General features: G+C 37.7%; 1 protein-coding gene across 1 annotated transcript in view; it reads right to left on the bottom strand.

Moving 5' to 3' along the window:
- Positions 1–18,258, bottom strand: part of ryr2a (ryanodine receptor 2a (cardiac)) — a 196,838-nt gene that overhangs the window by 105,988 nt on the left and 72,592 nt on the right. Inside the window, exons 4-9 of the mRNA XM_088609787.1 lie at positions 10,472–10,488; positions 6,732–6,746; positions 3,240–3,314; positions 2,281–2,359; positions 1,253–1,365; positions 501–600 (exon numbers count right to left, since the gene is read on the bottom strand). Of these exons, the coding sequence (XP_088465913.1) occupies positions 501–600; positions 1,253–1,365; positions 2,281–2,359; positions 3,240–3,314; positions 6,732–6,746; positions 10,472–10,488 (399 nt within the window). The remainder of the gene's footprint in view (positions 1–500; positions 601–1,252; positions 1,366–2,280; positions 2,360–3,239; positions 3,315–6,731; positions 6,747–10,471; positions 10,489–18,258) is intronic.

Here is an 18,258-nt window from a genome sequence, read left to right on the forward strand (position 1 = left end):
ACCAAGCACTCAAGTGTGCCTCAGCTGAAGACGTCTTTACATACTGCGTAACTCACATGTCTGCAAACTGTCATTGCACAATCTCACTTGCTCTTCCAAATAAAAACTACTCTTGCACACTGAAGAGCTGCTTCCTGCAGTCAGTGTCTTTCAACCTACAGCCTGACTCTCCTTTATCAAAGATCTTGGCGTAAATGCAAATCCACATCACATCAATCCACATCAACAATGTGTTAAACATTAATTCAACTGAACACATTAAAAAGTAGATCCAGTTACATTTTGGCACTTTTTTGTGTCTTACAACAGTTTTTTTTTCAGAAGAGTTTCAATGAATTGCTTTATTAGCATAACAAATGGAAGAGAAAATGAAATCCCTTTCACACCTGTTTAATGCTATAATGAGCTGAACTCTGAAAGGCGTACATTAAGCATCCCATCTGTTTTCAGGTGAAGAAGACCATGATGAATCTTGGCAAGAGCTAGAGATAGACACCAACCTTGTGCAACTTCGCTCCCAGAGCATATCGGCGCCACGCTCCACAGGGTTTGCTGGAAGGCTGCATCAACATGCAGGCTTCCATTCCCATATGATAAATGCTGCAAGGAAAATGATGTCTCACAGTAACTGGAGGAAATAATATCAAACACTTGCTTCTCTGACAGTGAAGAAGAGAGCAGATGGGGGAAAAGGCAGCAATAAGGGTAGAGAATTAAAACTGTTCACTTAACTTTCTGATTTAATGCATTTCCTTCCTGTGTGAATAATGGCACTTCACAGGGGTCTGATATACTGGATAATGGGAGTTACAAATTTGTCTGCCTGCGACTCTTCATTAATTGAGCCCATGGCAGGCGGCATGAAAGAATGTTGCCTTCTTTTGCACAGTGACAGGGTTTCATTTCATTGTCAGTCTCCCGTCTGTCAACTTGGTGACCTGCCTTCTTTTGTTTTGAACAGGCATTAAAACCTTTCCAACATGCCGGGTGTTTAGTATTTCCAAATGTCAACTCTAAAATAACCCTGCTCTATAGTTTACATTTAAAAACAATAACAAAACTCCTTGACAGGAAACTCATGAATGGCGACCTGATGTGTATTTGCGAAAACATTCTAAAAAGGGAAGATATAGTAAAATAAAAAATGAACCAATTGGTTTTCTCTCTTTCTGGTACAGTAACCTCGCATGCAGCCTTGCTTAGTTTTACACTTAAAACATGACATTCATTTTACTCTCCCTACTGTACTCACCAGGTACCGTTCTGAAGACACGCTGACCAAAATGAGGTCATCTCCTACCCTGACTTTCTCTCCTTCTGACCGCTGCTTAGATGCAGGATGTATTGTCCACCAGCAGGCTTCACCTAACAGAAGATTGCATTTGATATATAGTGTATCATAAGAAAATCTTCTACCTTTACATGCTAGAGTGATCTCATCCCTTTGCTTTTTGGTCTTCGCAGAAATACAGAGATGAGCATAAAAACGGATGATTAAGAGACACAAATTCTATTTTTTTCCTGGGTTTTTTTCAGCACATAACAAAGGTTACATATGAAAATATGCCATTAGGCCTATCTTGTTTGGTTTCTACCAAGTAATTAATCTAAGGATTTCAAGTTCTTCTTAAGTTTTGAGTTTTGTTTCATTTTGATTCACATTTTCTTCTTTTGCTCGCTTAAGAAACTCTTCACAGTTTAATCACTGGAAACAGAAGGGCATAACCACACAAAATTCTCAAATCAATGCCATTAAGCAGACTGGTTATTGGTCACCTCTACCAGTCAGGTTATTCAGGGGAGTGCTGCTACAGGACGCCTGCAGTTAGCTAACCCTTCATCTTCTGGCTGCACCAGGAGACCAAACAGAAGGCAGTGGAATCAGAACTCTCTTCGGTTCAGTATATATCTATCAGCCCAGCAACAAGTCAGTCCAATTAAACAGCTACAAAACCCTACTTTATAGGAACATTAAGACATACATGGAAATTTTGATCTGTGCTGACTGAATTTTCTAATCTCTTAGGCATCAATATCAATACTGTCTGAAGTATAGTACCATTCATCCAAAACATTTATTTCTATATTGTCCTACCCTATTAAAGGACATCTCCAGAGCAAGGCTACACATGCTGTATTCTAGTTACGACTGGCAGCTCATCTAGCCCAGACACAGACTGTTTGCATACTGCTTTGAAGACGACTTCATACCACATAATAGCTGGTCCCAGAGTTGATATCACACTGTAGTACATGAGATGTGTCGAATTTCTGTCATACCTGTTGTATTTTCCTGCAATCCAACATCAAAAGCCAGTTTATCCGTTGAAGAACGTGATGTGGATAAACAACAAAGATACTGAAATGAAAAGTAAGAAGAAAATATTTGAAGTGTAAATCCAGTGACTGTGTACCACAATCTTCCTAAAAGAAATCCAGTTCTGATCGAAACTAGAGTAAGAAAAATAAAACATAGAAGTCTACAGACTGTCTGTTTAAAACTCCAAACAGTTTCTTAAATTAGGTGTACAAAAGTTACACAGACCAAGATGACCACTTGGCCCCACCTTGTTTGTTCAGTTGTCAGAAGCACAAATTCCATCAGGCTATTTATTTTTCACATTAGTCATTATACCCCATACTGTATGTTAAATGCAAAATTACAATAATAGTAATATTTATGAGTGCAGCACAAAACACATTCTGCAGCACAACCAGTAGCATTAGTCTTTTTTTAGATTCAGATCAACGGAGCTTTTTATTAAGGCAGAATCCCTAAGGCTTATTGCATTGAGACTTGCTCTGGAGGCCCCCAAGTGGCTACTCTGAGGAAGACACTTGCTCAGAAGACAGGCTGAGCATCCAGCTAGGGCTGGAAGGGCTGGACCAGAGCCAGCGAGCCCTGGGACCTGCTGGGTGCCTGCAAGCTTGCAGCGACATGAGAGACGCCACTTCTCCACACACTGTTAACCACGCGTTAAGGCACAGTGGAGCTCGCGGCTTGTCCGAAGGTAAACGGCTACAGCGGTTCTCATTCTTCCTGCGTCTTCAAACAGACACCGCCGGTGATGTGGTGTGAGCCCACAATAAGAAGATGAAATGCATCACCTGAGCTTAAAACAGTGGGTGAAGTGATGAGATGTGAAGAGTGAAACCAGACAAACCCTTCTGCCCGTGCTGGTGAAGTTCATATTAAACAGACAGCGGTTTATCCTCATGCACAACTCCAGACAACTCACCATTCCACTGTAGGAATGCCTGAGCAGCACTGCGTGTCCATACAGCAGGGTTCTGTGTCCACCCCCTTGTGCGGTCTGTTAAAAAAAAAAAAGCAATTTGCTTAGACAGAAGCCTGAACCGGTGCCACTCCTCTTGAGATCAAGTGGCAACGTTCCAGTTTATGTTCCTTATGATTTATAAAGGTTCCCCAGCGCTACAGCAGTTTCAAAATGAAAACCGCAGATGCCCTGCCAGCATTTGTGTTTACAGTACATACTGATTTTTGTACGTTCACACAGATCGGTGTAACAGAGCATACTGTACGCATCTCTTCATTTTGTGTAGAATCAGACACTGTAATTCAATGTCAGTTTTGCAGGATGCACTTTTAGTGTAAAATAAAATCCATTCATTCTCTGCACCTCTGAAAAGTCAAATCGCACCCCTGAACCAAAGCAAGTGATTGTGTAAAATACAATCTGTGGAGTATCCGAAACGCCAGTCGTGTGCAGGTTTATGCAAATAAGAGCTGCACTTTTATTGAATCAAGGATAGTAATTAATTTCAATCCAGCAAATCAGCTCAGCTGTAAACCAAGGAACCTTATTTTATTACTCCATGGACCAATATTTGTTTGGTCTTTAATTCTGGAACCTTTTAGATAATGCTCCTATCCTTTAGATAGCAGCCATTGTGTAACTGGGCCTATACCGCTAGAGTAATGTATCTCAAAAATAATTTAGCTTGTTGTGCAGAATAAAAATATTATGTGTTTCCACAGGACAGAGAATATAGGTGTAATGGAAAAACAGTAATGAAAAAACGTAATTTTTAAGTAGGTGGTTTGTGGTTTAAAAATTAAATGATAGATTATATTTCTGGAAATAAAACTACATAACCTTTTTAGTGCATGAACATAATCTTATTTTCTTACTAAACAGAATTAACAACTAAGTTTAATTTCTTTCTAATAAAAACAGCTGCATGTAAAGGCCATTTTGCATCATTGGTTCCTGTGATCCACAGTAATTCCACTGGCACAGCAATTCCATTGATCCATATTGTAGTAATCTCATTTGGTTGGGAAAACTCACTTCCAACCCATCTGGCGGAACACTCCACACAAGTACAGTAGATAGAATTGTCTTAATGATATCGACTCCAACTGCTTTGGTCCTGAGTACATTAGTGAACTGCTACACCTACTGGACATTGGAAGATCTGGCTCCCAGTTCCCAGTGCATAGCTCTGAACACTGGCAGGGCGTGCTTAGCTCATATTAGGTCTTGCAAGTCAGACAGGACTTCCAAATCCTACCTTCAAACTGATTGCAATACCCTTGTGCTAAATTCTCTTTGATTCACAAGTTTCATTTGTGTGTACTTGTCTCTTTTGTTTGGTTGTTTTATTGTACAGCACCTTAAGATGATATATACCATGAAAGGCACTATATAAAATAAAAGATTATTATCATTACTAATTGCTAACAAAGGATATTTTAGGACAGCAGCAGTTAGTTAGCAGTACTGGAGTCCCTGGGTTCGATTCCTGAGATGCGGCGTGTGTGGAGTTTGTGTGATCTCCCCATCTTTGTATGGGTTTCCTCTGGATGCTCCAGTCTCCTCCCAGTCCAAACACATACTGGTAAGTTAATTGGCTTCTGGAAAAACTGGCTCTGGTGTGAGTGTGTGCGTGTCTGTGTTTGTGCCCTGTGGTGGACAGGCGTCCCGTTCAGGGAGTGTCCTGCTTTGCACCCACTGGTTAGTAAGAGAGGCTCCAGCTCTCCCGTAAACCTAAACTGGATGAAGACATTAGAAAAGGGATAGACTGATGGAGAGATATTTTAGGTCACTAGTAACAATTTGCTCAAATAAAATCAATTCTAAATGTTAAGTATGTTTCTGCTACATGCAAACAGGAAGGTCACTAGTAATAAAGAGGAAACTGCACCAAATCACAACATTTTGCTATACTAATACCCATTGGGAGGACATCAGTGGGTTTTAAATTGACCCTGTATCCTGTCTAATTAGAGCTCGCAGGTGTTGCTCTACTGCAGTGTGTCCATAGTAATAGTAAAAGTAATTGAATGTGACAGCGCAAAATCAGGAATTTTAGATCTCCATTAGAAACATACTGTTAAGAGCAGTAAGCAAGCACTTCATCAAATTATTTTAATCATTTGAAACTCCAAAGCGCAAGTAAAATCTTTGTCCATTAAAACGCCTATTTGAGCCGGCCGGAAACTTCATACCGCACCTGGCTCTGTTTTTGAAGCTCATTCCCTCGGATCTTTGAAGAAACAGCTGGCTTTGGATCAATTAGCTATTAGTGACCGAGCACATAAAATAAGCTAAAGGGCTTTATCTCATTTGTAATCTTTATTATGTTCTTATTTTTCAAGATGAAGCTAAAGTATGCTTCAGTGTTTTATTTCAATCAAATTTGTAGTGTACTGGAAACTACACAATGGGGCTCTTTTAGTTACTTCCACACAGATTTTACATTTCAGAGAAATACAGTGTTTCTCCAACTTCCCAAATATCAGAGGCGCTTGCTTATCCCACTCTCTACCTAGAATAATTATTAACTGTCATTACATTGAGGGACACACTCAAATATTTTTTTGCTTCTCTCCATCTCTAGAATTACATGGTCTTTTACAGCAGAAAACAACTTTCTCAAAGTTTTTGCATCGCTGAATTACTGCAGTAAAACTATTTCCGGTACTGAATATAATTTGTGATCCCAGGAAATGCCCTGTGTCACGGACGTCCAAAGGGACTAACCGTGGGGAGTAGGAGAGCGGAAAAAGACCCATATGCGTAGCGGCGAGACGGGAAAAAGGCCCGGGCTCATTAGTGCAAAGAGTTCAGGAATGCCGTATAGAACCTATGCCCTCAGGGAGCGGATGTGGGGCGCCCTGGTGCTAGGCGGGTCTCAGGACATCCGAACGTCAATGCTGAGCGACGACAGAGTGCAAGACCCGGAAATATATAGCCCAAAGGAAAGAGAGGGACAGGAAGGACAGCAGACTGGAAACTAGGGACAGGACAGAGAAGGAGCGCCCTCTGGCTGCAGAGGGCGTGACACCCTGATCTTCAAACATTCACTCAATGCGCATTTCTTAAGGGTGAAGCTGACAAAAACCAAATTGCAGTCAACAGTTGTGCACATTTTTCTGATGCAGTCATGACTAAATTGGTCAATACGTTAGTGGGTCAGAGAGACAAAGGGCTGCAGTTAAAGAGCAAAGAGACTATGTCAATTCTCAAGTGAAACACAGCCGGTGAACAACACAATGTGCCACACAATTTATCACAAGGCTGACTATGAGGCAGCATGGGATATCAATAATGGCATGATTATCTAAATGAGAAGCACACAGACAATTCATCAACAAAAGACACTCCATAAGGTAGCAACAGATGTGAGGTGTTGCCTTTGGGAAAGGCCAGGCGAGATGCAAGGAAATGGGAAGGAGGGGTAGAGAAGAGTGTCAAGAAACCTACCTTCATCATGAATTTCTGTCAAGGCGTGAAAAATAGAAAAGAATACAGATTTAACAGAAACAAGTACAGAAAATGGTTTCTAAAGTGCACAAGGATATTAGGAAAAACTGACAGGTAATTAAAACTTCACTTTTACCTGAAACAAAACGATTTTAAAAATGGTCTGTATGTGATGGAGGGTATTTTTACAGACATGCCTGAATAATACATCATTGTATACAGAAAAACGTTTCCATCATTTTTACGGGTCATTATTCGTGAACAGGAACCAGGAGAGTGAACAGTGGTGAATCTCACCACAGCTGACACAAGGAAACTGCTTCCATTGTCACTCTGAAAAAGCATTTTTCAAAATCTATTGTACAATATTTTAAAATGAAAATTACAATGAGGTGAACAACTGCGCACATGTAATCGACACCAGTTCAAAATATCATACACAAATGTGAAGGAAGCACTTGATTTTCAGGTATCATAGCTACTGCTCTCCTTTTCAAATGCCTTTGACAACTGAGCACTTCAGTGTCTAGTTCACCTATCTCCTGTTTCCACACTTTAGGGTGACTCAACTCTAAAGTCATCACTTTACTTAATAACAGCCTAAGTGACGCTTTACAGTTTTTTTCTGCTCTTAAGATACTGTTAGATGATGGTTGATCAAATAAAGGTGTTGAGATAAAGATTAAATTAAAATTAAAGATGAATAAAGATTTTTTGTGACTGAAGTCTTTCTTAAAAAACCATTTTTGTTGATGGTAGAATCACAATCCCCTGATAAAAAAGTAGTAGAGGGCTAACATATTCACATGGCACATCCCTGAAACTGGTAACCAGAGGAGAATATACACGTGGACTTGTTTATCAGAGTACATGTACAGTGTATCCACAGAGAAAACACAGCACTATCACTGTCAAATCTACAGGGGTATCTTAGCTAAACACAGAACAAAAAGACACACTTATAGAGCACAATGCTGCAATAAATGCATTCCAGTACCGTACATATACTGTAGACATGCATTAACTGATCCAACATTCACTTGTTTTTTAACTGAGAGCACCAAGTTTCACCTTTATTCCCAGGAATTCATACCAAAGAGCAAGGAGCATCAATTAATTCTAACTTGTAACAAAGTATTTCCTAGACTAAATTCATATTATTTATTAGTTTTCAACTGCAAGATAAAAAAAGGGTTAGGTGTGCGTGTGAGTTTGCTGGACTATTTATACTGTACATACATTTCTATGTGTCTTTATAATTAAGAAAGATGCATATATTCAAAAAAGTATTCCCTAACTATCTTCATTTTCAGTCTACAGATTGTTAAAACACAGTTCACAATTTTCTAAAATGCTGAGAAATAAAGGTCAGGCATCAGTACGGCCCTCTCCGGAGATAAAGACAGGGAAATACAAATAAAAAAATTGAGCATTTAAGGGAAGGCCAACATTATAAGCTTAAACCTATCCATACACATGCTTTGGGGGACTTTCTGCACAAGGTTAAGTGCATGAAAAGCTTTATTTTCTTCTTTCTGCTTTTAATGTGAGAGCACTCGCAGTCTAAATGTACAGTACCATGTTTCCTCAATTAGAGGTCTACAACCTCAGTACTGTGTATCATGACTGTACTGTATGCAGTATAAAGTTGTACCTGCATTTGGAAATATATTTTACAGTCTAGCACAGGATACGGGATCAAAATCTCTATAATTTATTGGGTTTTAATTCCAGGAATAATTACAATTGGCGGGAGTGGTGGCACTGTGGCTAAGGATCAGCACCTGTGGCTGGAAGGTTGCTGGTTCAAATCCCGGAGCCGGTAGAGGAATCCTACTTTGTTGGGCCCCTGGGCAAGGCCCTTAACCAATAAAGTGATCTTATCTTATCTTATCTTAATTCTTCCACAATTGAACACTGTTTCTAGCCTTGTGTACCTGTACTATAGCAGCCACACAAATAAGAACATGTACTGTAAAACCCAAGGGGAGTCATGAAAACAAAATGAGTAAAAAACAGACTTTCTAAGTGTAATATGATTAAAATAATGAATAAAATCCTTACATAATCAAATCCATACTCCGTGCTCTTTAATATTCAATCCTTCCAACACTGGCTTCAATCCACACTAACACGTCAGGAAAAATTGAGTATCAGCAGAACAAGAGCCTGCTGGACTGGAGTGTCCACCTGAGCTGTAAATATTAATGCAAATCTAATTCCAGCGTGAGTTCTGCAATGATATTCCTCATTAGAGCATTGGGCTGTATTTCTTTCAGATATACGAGTTGACAAAATTATGGAGACACACAGAAATCTCTGAAATACATGATTGGAAGAATAACAAACCATGAAGTTATATCAACATTTCTTAACAGTCTCAAAGGAAAATCCATTAGAGGATATGTTTTGCTGGTCATAATCTACTGTAGATGTTCTGCAGTCAAATTTAACAGTGCATTGTCTGATCATACTAATCATGCCTCATCTTATATATTATATTGTCTTAATCTTCTTTACTCCTATCAAACTCATCGGGGTTAAAATACAGTAAGACAACTGTGGAGAACAGCATATCAGTTTCATAATATGCTGGTTGGCTGTTGCTGTTTGTTTCAGGATGTGTAAAGGATGGTTTCATGTTAAAAAAAATCTTCACTCACTAATTACCTTCCTGGGAATATTGCACAATACTGAAAAATGAACATGCAGTGTAATATTCATTAACACATGTTCCTTTATTATTTATCATTTGTATGTGAAAACAAATCCATAGCTTTGAAGGACAGTTTCCACGTCTCAGTGTAAGTATAACACATTAATCAGTGTTTTTCTTCTCATACTGTATACACATGATCTTTCTCTTTAAAGATGAAATTGTCAAACATTTTACCCACAGCATTGCTCTCCATTGGTCTTTCAAGAGCTGCAGTGTCTTCATTGCTTCCTTTGATGAGTTCAGTTCTTTGAAGAACTGAAACCAGCATTCAACAGTGCTGGTTAAGGAACAATTAGACTTTGAATTCAAGCAATCAGTCTAGCTTCTCTTTTAATTCTGATGATATTTTGATTAATACCGCAACAAATACTGCCATGTTTTCATTTGAAATGCATAATGAACTCTACGAGAATGGGCTATATAGTTTTTCTTTATTAAAAATATTTCAGTACAATTCACAAGTGTCCCCATAATTCTGTCTTCCAGTTAATATGGGCAATATGCTAAAGTCATCAAACGTTGAATCATGAAGCCCTTTGATTCTCATCAAATACAGATTCTGCTTCTGTACAGCATTCAAAAGAGAACATTTGTACCACTAGAACAGGACTTTTATACTACTGATCTGTATCAAGACTTTCTTCCAGAATATCTGGAAGATTATCTGGGGAATTTCTCTCCAATATCTAGAGACTTAGATAATGGATACATAATACTTAATGGTTTCTTTTAATGTACAGACAGAAAATATTTGCCACCACCAAAATCTAGACATTTAAAATACTACACTTTTCCCAAGCAGTTTGTTTTACTTGTAGTGATATTATGTCAAGACTGTGAAATAAGTAAACAAATACAACATTGTCCACACATTGGCAATGTTATATCGAGCTAGATTCCTCATGGGGCGTGTCGTTAGAATATTGCCCAGCGTTATAAATGTGCTAGTATTATGCAAGCAGGAATGAATGGAGATTGTGAATTTGGGATGGCTTAACTGGGTGAATAAAGGCAGACCTACCCATTTTTCCACATCAACTTGCTGTGGAAATAAAAACCAAAGAGAGGAGTAAAAGTAAGTTGCCTTTCCCCTTACACAGGAACAATATTTTAGAAAACAAATGGAATTTTAAATGGGAACCATTTAAAAAAGTGAGCATGCTTTGCCTGATAAAACCATAAACGTTAATGATCTTTTTTGTTTGTTTCCATAGAGTATGAGACAGTACACAATGCAGATGGATGCAATATGTCTAGCACAGGCGTCTTTCAGGCTTCATGATATTTTAACTCCCACGGCTGGACAAAAGGGAAGACACTTTAAAATCTGCAAGACACTGGGCTACACAGCATTCTAGTCTCTGCCAATCCTGTTAAGAGAAACAAGAAGTCATTAACTCCTGTGCAACACAACTCACCCTCTCTCAACCGTTTTACTCATACCATATGATCTGTATGTTGTTATTTCAATACGCATAGCAGTGTACGAAAAGACAAGCTTCGGTTCACAGATATTTGAGAGCACCCTGCATTCAGCTCACTGGTAGGATATGTAACAGAACCACCCCACTATCACTCAAGAGTGACCCAAGACTTAACCGACAGTTACAGCAGCGATAACGACAGAGAAAGGTATCAAGAAAATGACAGAGGCTAATTACAAAAATCAGTACAGTAAAGGACTAGTAGAGGGAAGGGGTGTCCATTATTATCCAATGTCTTTTATGATGGTTTTTAAGCCCAAAAACACTATTACATGATATCAATATACAGTATGTATGCATCCTGGATCTTTTGACTTATTTATTTAACAATTGCAATCAACACACTTAATGAAAATAGTTTCTGGCCCTTTCATCACTAATACACAAGGTCTCAATTTCATGTGTCGTAAATATACTGTGTAAAATTTGCTAAAGCATATGAAATACAAACAACCCCCATCAAAAGCAACTGACCTACCTCTATAGGACATCATTGATATTCCTGAACTTTAAATCTTTGAAGTATTTATTTAACCTTGTTTTAATATTTCATTTCTTTTACAGACAAAATTGTTCATTAAATCCAAAGTCTGTTAAACTGAGGGTTTACTGTAAAACACAAATCGAAAGAAAAAAACGTCGAATCCTATTCAAGTACATTTGCAGAGGGCCTATAGTATGGCAGCTTCATGGAATAGATTTTCACAAATTACTTCTAGGGTGATCTGACTTGGCACACTGTATAAACGCAGAGATCCAGCTCAAATCGCAAATTTCTGCGCTCTTCCTCATGCTCAAGTGGTACTATACTGTACATGTTCTACATCAGCTACCTTCACCAGTCTCCATTTTCTATAGTCCTAAATACAAACACCTCAGTCTCTCCAAAGGAAAACCTCTGAAACTGCAGCAAAGCTTTCAGAGCACTTCTCCACTATGCTGCCACATCTGAACTTGCTTACAATCTCACTTTGCTGTAATTTTAGTTCAGATATTTTAATTGAGGTTTTACGAGAGGAAACACCTCCTAGCTGGTGGCCATGGCAAACGTATGCTACTATATACAGACTTCACGCCAATCAGCATTAGTTTTGATATATCAAAAGTCTGCAAGCACAGAAAACTTTTACAGGGGTCTTCAAAGGACTATATGCTTGGAATGTACCTTGGAAATGGGGAGGCATGGAATTCTGTCACAAAATGACATTAGTTCATGCATCTTTCACTAAGCAGTAATGTCAGATACACAACTAGGCAGAATTTTATTGTTTTTAAATGCATGTATGTATACAGTATAAATGCAAAGGCTTATCACATTTATTGGATTTAGACCCAAGACAATATTTAATAAATAACATATTTTACTTTAATGCTTGGCACTTCTTTCTGAAATTTTACACATGACCATACAAGTAGTATTCAATTTTCCTCAATACTCCACATTCCATTTTGAGAATGAGTACATTCCAAAATGTTTATTTTTAATATATTTTGGGGGTGTTTACCTAGAAGCTCCGAACAGCATGATAAAACATGAGATATGATATGAGAGAACATATCATATTACTATATTCGAACAAAGAGGCTCACTTTCATTCGGTGGACCGAAGGAGAATTATACTAATAAGCAGGCATAATTTCTCCCTATAGCAGCAAGGAGAAAAAGTGGAAGTGTTACTGTGTGTTTGTGTGGGGAAGTGTGTACAGTAGTAACATCCACAGCGTTCGCCATTTGATCTCATCTTAGGGGAAAGCAGTTCAATTCTACAGCAAACTTCAAACACTTCAAAATACTGAAAGATGTCTTGCTACTTGTTAAATGCTAATATATTTCATTATACTTCAATAAATGACTGTACTTATCTCCTTACATAATTGGAAACATGAGAACACATTATGTGCTTCACACTGTAGGAGAAGTAGACGGCCAGGGGCTCACAGTAGCTGTTCAGAGCTGCTACACACTTGTATTTTAAATCAAATTTGAAATAGGCAGCATAGTCTCATCACAGCCTTGCCAGTCTGAATCCAGTGATCCAGTGATGAGGTCATTGCAAAACTCTGTCTACTAAGGACTAATGTGGTATTATTCTTTTTATCCTTACTCCTTTTATTTTACAGTCTCCAATATTACGAAAAACAAGAACTACTACAGGTAAAAAAATAACACTTGCCAAAAATCAACACTGACTGGTATATACTAGTTGAGTACTACTGACTACAGGTAATAAGTACCTAGCAAGGCTTTATACAAGGTTGTTCACAATTTGGCAAGTCTTAGAATATCACTCATGTATAAAGAACACCTGGCTTACAGCCGTTTCCTGTTCTTGAGTATTACTCTTCATCCTGGTGCTTTATGTAACAATAGACGTATATCTAGTCAGTCCATTCTGGCAACAATCCTGAAATATCAATTATAATCAAACTACAGAATCCATTTTCTAAATATAAAGGTGTTCTCTATAGTGCAAAAGCTATACATTTCGCCCTGTTCGCTCAATTTTCCTTTTCTTCATACATAAATAATAGGATGTTTTTAATCTGTGATGATTTTTTACTGAAATCCTAGCCATTTTGTTTTAAACTCTTCTGTTAATCCTGATATGTTTTTTTTTTTTTGGTATTACAAGAAGTCTGCTTTTAGCTTTATGGGTGTGTGAAGAAGAACAAATGTTGATGATTAGGAACACATCTTAATCAGACTGGTAAAAATGTTCAATTAGTTTACATTGAGATGTTGTGATCACCAACCAGAATACAGATTACACATTAATTTTTTAAGGATCCTGATAAATAACAAAGGCATTTCATAACGTAATGGTACAGTATCTGTATATGAACTCTTTAACCTATAAGATCCTAAAAGGTCTTGCCTCCAGCTACATAACTGAGCTCTTTCACGAGTACGTTCCTGGGTGTAATGTGTAACCTCAGGTTTGTTAGCAATTCTGAGGGCTAATATGTGTTCAAAAGGTGATAGAGCATTCTGTTGTTATGCACCTAGGGTCTGGAAGTCCTACAGGCAATGTTTCAAAAAAAACATTCATAACACGATTAACATCTGGGAATATCATTATGGTTTTTTTTATATATATCGCAATGTTTGTTATCATTTTGGGCTACAATGTGTTTTGTCTCTGTGATTATTTCCTACAGTACTTCTATTTCTACTTCTTCTTCTTAAAAGGCATAGGGAACACTTCACCTATCCTATATACAGTAATTCACCACAGGACTACGGATATTTTCAATTCTACTGGATGCCGCAAGAGGAAATCTATGACTGTTTTCTTCAATTGAGCCATCCTGCAGCTCCAGCATTGTAGATGCTCTGGTATTTAGAGGGGGGACCATACAAAGCCCCAACACCTCGATAGGCTATGAAAGATAAATCTTTGCTCCAAATAATTTACAATGGCACAGCTATAGATATTAGCAACTGTTTACAATGAGGTACAGCAGTGGCTGTAAATGATTTTGTGTGAAAATGGGAGGACTGGAAAGCAGCTATTGATCTTTTTTCTTCTTTATTTTCTTCCATTTAGCTACTGGGGAATGTGCTTTGCTTACAAATGAACTGCAGAGCCAGAGCTCTTACAATTTCTGCTCCCTCACTCACTCTATCAGAGCACGCTGGCATCCAATCATTTGGTTTCTGTATATACATGTAATGCATACATACACGCAGAGAGACCCCCAGGCCACTGCACTCGTCTGCCTTAGCTGTAAATTACATACTGGAATGGAAACAGTTGCCTCTGTGTATTAAGCAGTGAAAGCACAAACTGAAAGAGTCTGCTGAGTGTAGATTCCCCTCCATGACTCAACGAGCGCTGACCTGGCCTCCTGCACATACAGTAGCAGCTTCTTTTGCCAGCTCTCAAATTCTAACATTGCACCTCCCATCGTTAACATTCATTTATTGTAGCAGCATGGATTGTGCTCGACTTCCACTGGTTTCACGACAACCTTTTTATTGCAGATCTTTTCATTTCTTCTCAAACTGCATGCTCAGACCAGAGCTGCAAGGTTGATAAATTTTCTTGGATTAAGCCATTATTACAGGCTTGGACTGCATGGATAAATATGGCATATTATAGATGTCCTGTATTTCTACAGTCATAATGCAGCTCATGATTAAAAAAAAAAAAACATAAGACAACTATAGTTGGTTGTTCTTACATAAACCACCAGCAATAGTGGATGCATCAACAACTACAATATGTCTTTAACTGTCAATTTCAAAACATCTATTAAGCACTTGGCTAAACAAGTTTACCAATAAAAAGCTCAAATTTATGCACACAGGAAGGAATATACACTATGTAGAATCCCATGATTCTGTACAGCAGGAAGTTCCACATGAAAGGGACCCGAGATTCCTCTATACCCTCAGTAAGCAATGAGAAAGAAAACAGAAGGTTTGATTATAGAATACAGAACTGTGCAATGGATAATGAATGCACTTACAGTATTCTTGTTTTGCAGTCCTCTAATAAGACCTCATGAAGAACATAATGTTTGGTTTTGATCACCATACCACAAAAGCCTGCAGGCACCCAAAAAAAGGCAGGGGTCACAGTGAGACAGGAGCTGTGAGAGTCCTGGCCAACACTCAGCAGTGTTCAGTGAATCACCACTTTGGCGCAGTTAGCATGTGACATGACCGAGGCTGAAACCCATAATGTCTACAGCTATAGCTCAGACGAGCACCTCATGAGTCCTCCAACAGGACCACATTTTTAAACCTGTAATCTTCAGGAGAAACAGGAGGACAGAATAATGATAATAGAATACGTGAGAAAGCACTTTTCTGTTGTTTTAATCTTGTCAACATACCAGCTGTTCATAAATAAAATATGGGGGTGTCAAAACATATTGTAATAATAGCAGTGTTACCATAAATGAGAATTGTAAATTGTTTTAACTTCACACCATCAAACTAAGAGAGCAAAGTCTCTCCTTCTTTTTCATTATTCTGGGAAAAATTGCTAATCTGTAACAAATAGTGTAGAGAAGACAGAATTGGTAGCTTAAGAAATATTGAAAACATAAAGTAGTTACTGGACATAATTTACAGGTTACAGATAATGCTTATGAGCAAGCATAATCAGTACATTATGTGCAAATATGAAGGGATAATGTGCAATTATATGGGTTTAGGGTGATTGTGGATTCCTGTAGGAGGGGTGTGTAATGTATAAGGTGATGTCTTTTACTGCATGTAAAATTATATTTCTTTTAATGTAATATTTATTCGTATGGTTTGTATGTTTCTATACGTTTCTCTGTGTGTAAAACATAGCTGCAAAACAAATGTCTGAAAAATCAGACGGCATTATCTAATTATATTTGTGCATGAATTATATTCAGTACTGAAACATAAAGAATTAGCATGTTCTGAAGGTGTGTAAATACAATTTAAAACTAAAAGAAAAAGTAAAGAAGAACATAAAATAGGGAAGCACTGAGTATTTTTACCCCCAAAAATGTAGATTAGTTCTCCTGACTTTAAAAAACGTTGTAGTTATGATCTACTTAGCCTTCTCTCTTATTCCTGTGGCACCAGTAATGAATATTACTGCCTGACGATGCATAGCTATAACAAGTCTTTTTTATATACAGGTTTTAAACAAAAGTTTCACGTTATATGTTATATATATATGGTATATCAAAATAAACTTCTCACTGATTATTGCATAAATTCATAAAGTTATCATCAGGAAAATCACAATTGTTTCTGCACCAGGCATATTGACATTTTATTAAAATGATGTGACATCAGCAAATTGATTAGACTGATTAACACTTGTCATAAACAGGGTTGATCAACAGGGGGCCTGGTGTGAAACAGGGTAGAAATACAAGCTGTGCACCTTCAACACCTGCTTTACACCAGATTAAAGATGCTGTTTTGTGGCATCCCGTGTCATTCCTCTCATTGAGTCTAGAAAAACATGTGCCTGTTCACTGGTCTCTGAGTTTTAGATGCCTGACATCATTTCAGCTCATCTCACAAATGCTGGAGAATGCTCAGTTCTGGCAAGTAGAGCCTTCATGCCATATCTACAGTACATTAAAACTCTCAGTTTAATAGACTAGTAGGGATGAAGAGGTGTCCATTATTGCCAAATGCCTGTTCAATCACAAATGACATTTTTTCAGCCCAAAAATACACTACTACATGAGAAAAAGTGTATAATATATATACACTTTTTGAAACTTTTTACTAATTTTAACAATTGCTATCAACACAGTCAATGCAAATTGAGCTTTTTTATCATAAATATAAATTATTTATTTATTTAATAAATCTACTAAATTCTCAAAACCATATGAAACACAAACAACACTAATTATAAGCAACAGACCTACACCTACAGGGCACCACAGAAACTGCTGTGTTTTAAACCTATATAGTATTCATTTTTACCTTGTTTTATTATTTGTACATTTTAGTATATTTTTTAAAATTAAGTTTTTAAAAAAATGGCTAAAGCATATGAAACACAAACTACAGTACACCCATCGTAAGTCATTCCTATTGTAATTGGAATTATGTAAGTACTGTATACCAATTGCCTTATACTTTGTCTGTTATTGTGGGGATAGTCAGGTATTTCTGATTTTACTGACAAAGAATCCCCCTTTGTAGATTTTGACAGTTAAATCCAAAGTCTTTGAAAGCAAAGTCCATTAATAAAAAATAGTGTTGACTGTAAAACAGTCGGGTCTTACAAGAAACCCATAGCTATACTAGCAGCACGAGAATATTTGTCTTGATAGAATGTTTCTATAGGAAGGGCAACAGGTGGGGTCCCAGCACTTGATCAGTGTAGAGCTGGCTGCCATCAATCACTACAATTAGTGTTCTGTAGCAACTAGACACTCCTGCTCACTGTCACTGGACACAAGGACCTTCCCATTGATCTTGGTGAGGCATCATCCCTCATAGCATCCCAGATCATGGCCCGTCACGGATGGTTTGTAATTGATTGTAATCTCTTGCCAGCTGTGAATACACCAGGTACAGAGCAACAGTGTGCCGACTTTGTTCAGCCTAAAACATACCAATGAGACAAAAGCGCTTTTCTCTGAATTTAAAACTGTAAATATTGGTTCCTGTGTTTTTCTTTTTTCAACACTTGACATTTAAAAGGTTAAATTACACTGTTTAACCTCTCTCATTGATCAGGTGATGAAGTGCTTCCACAACCGTCACTTGTGTATATACAGTAACAGTCATGAATCATTATTTAACCAAAATGACTTCAAAAACATTTAATCAAAATCCAGCATCACTTAATTTGACAAAAAAACA

The sequence above is a fragment of the Lepisosteus platostomus genome, chromosome 17 (assembly GCF_059453375.1).
Source record: "Lepisosteus platostomus isolate fLepPlt1 chromosome 17, fLepPlt1.hap1, whole genome shotgun sequence".
In the NCBI taxonomy this organism is placed as follows: Eukaryota; Metazoa; Chordata; class Actinopteri; order Semionotiformes; family Lepisosteidae; genus Lepisosteus; species Lepisosteus platostomus.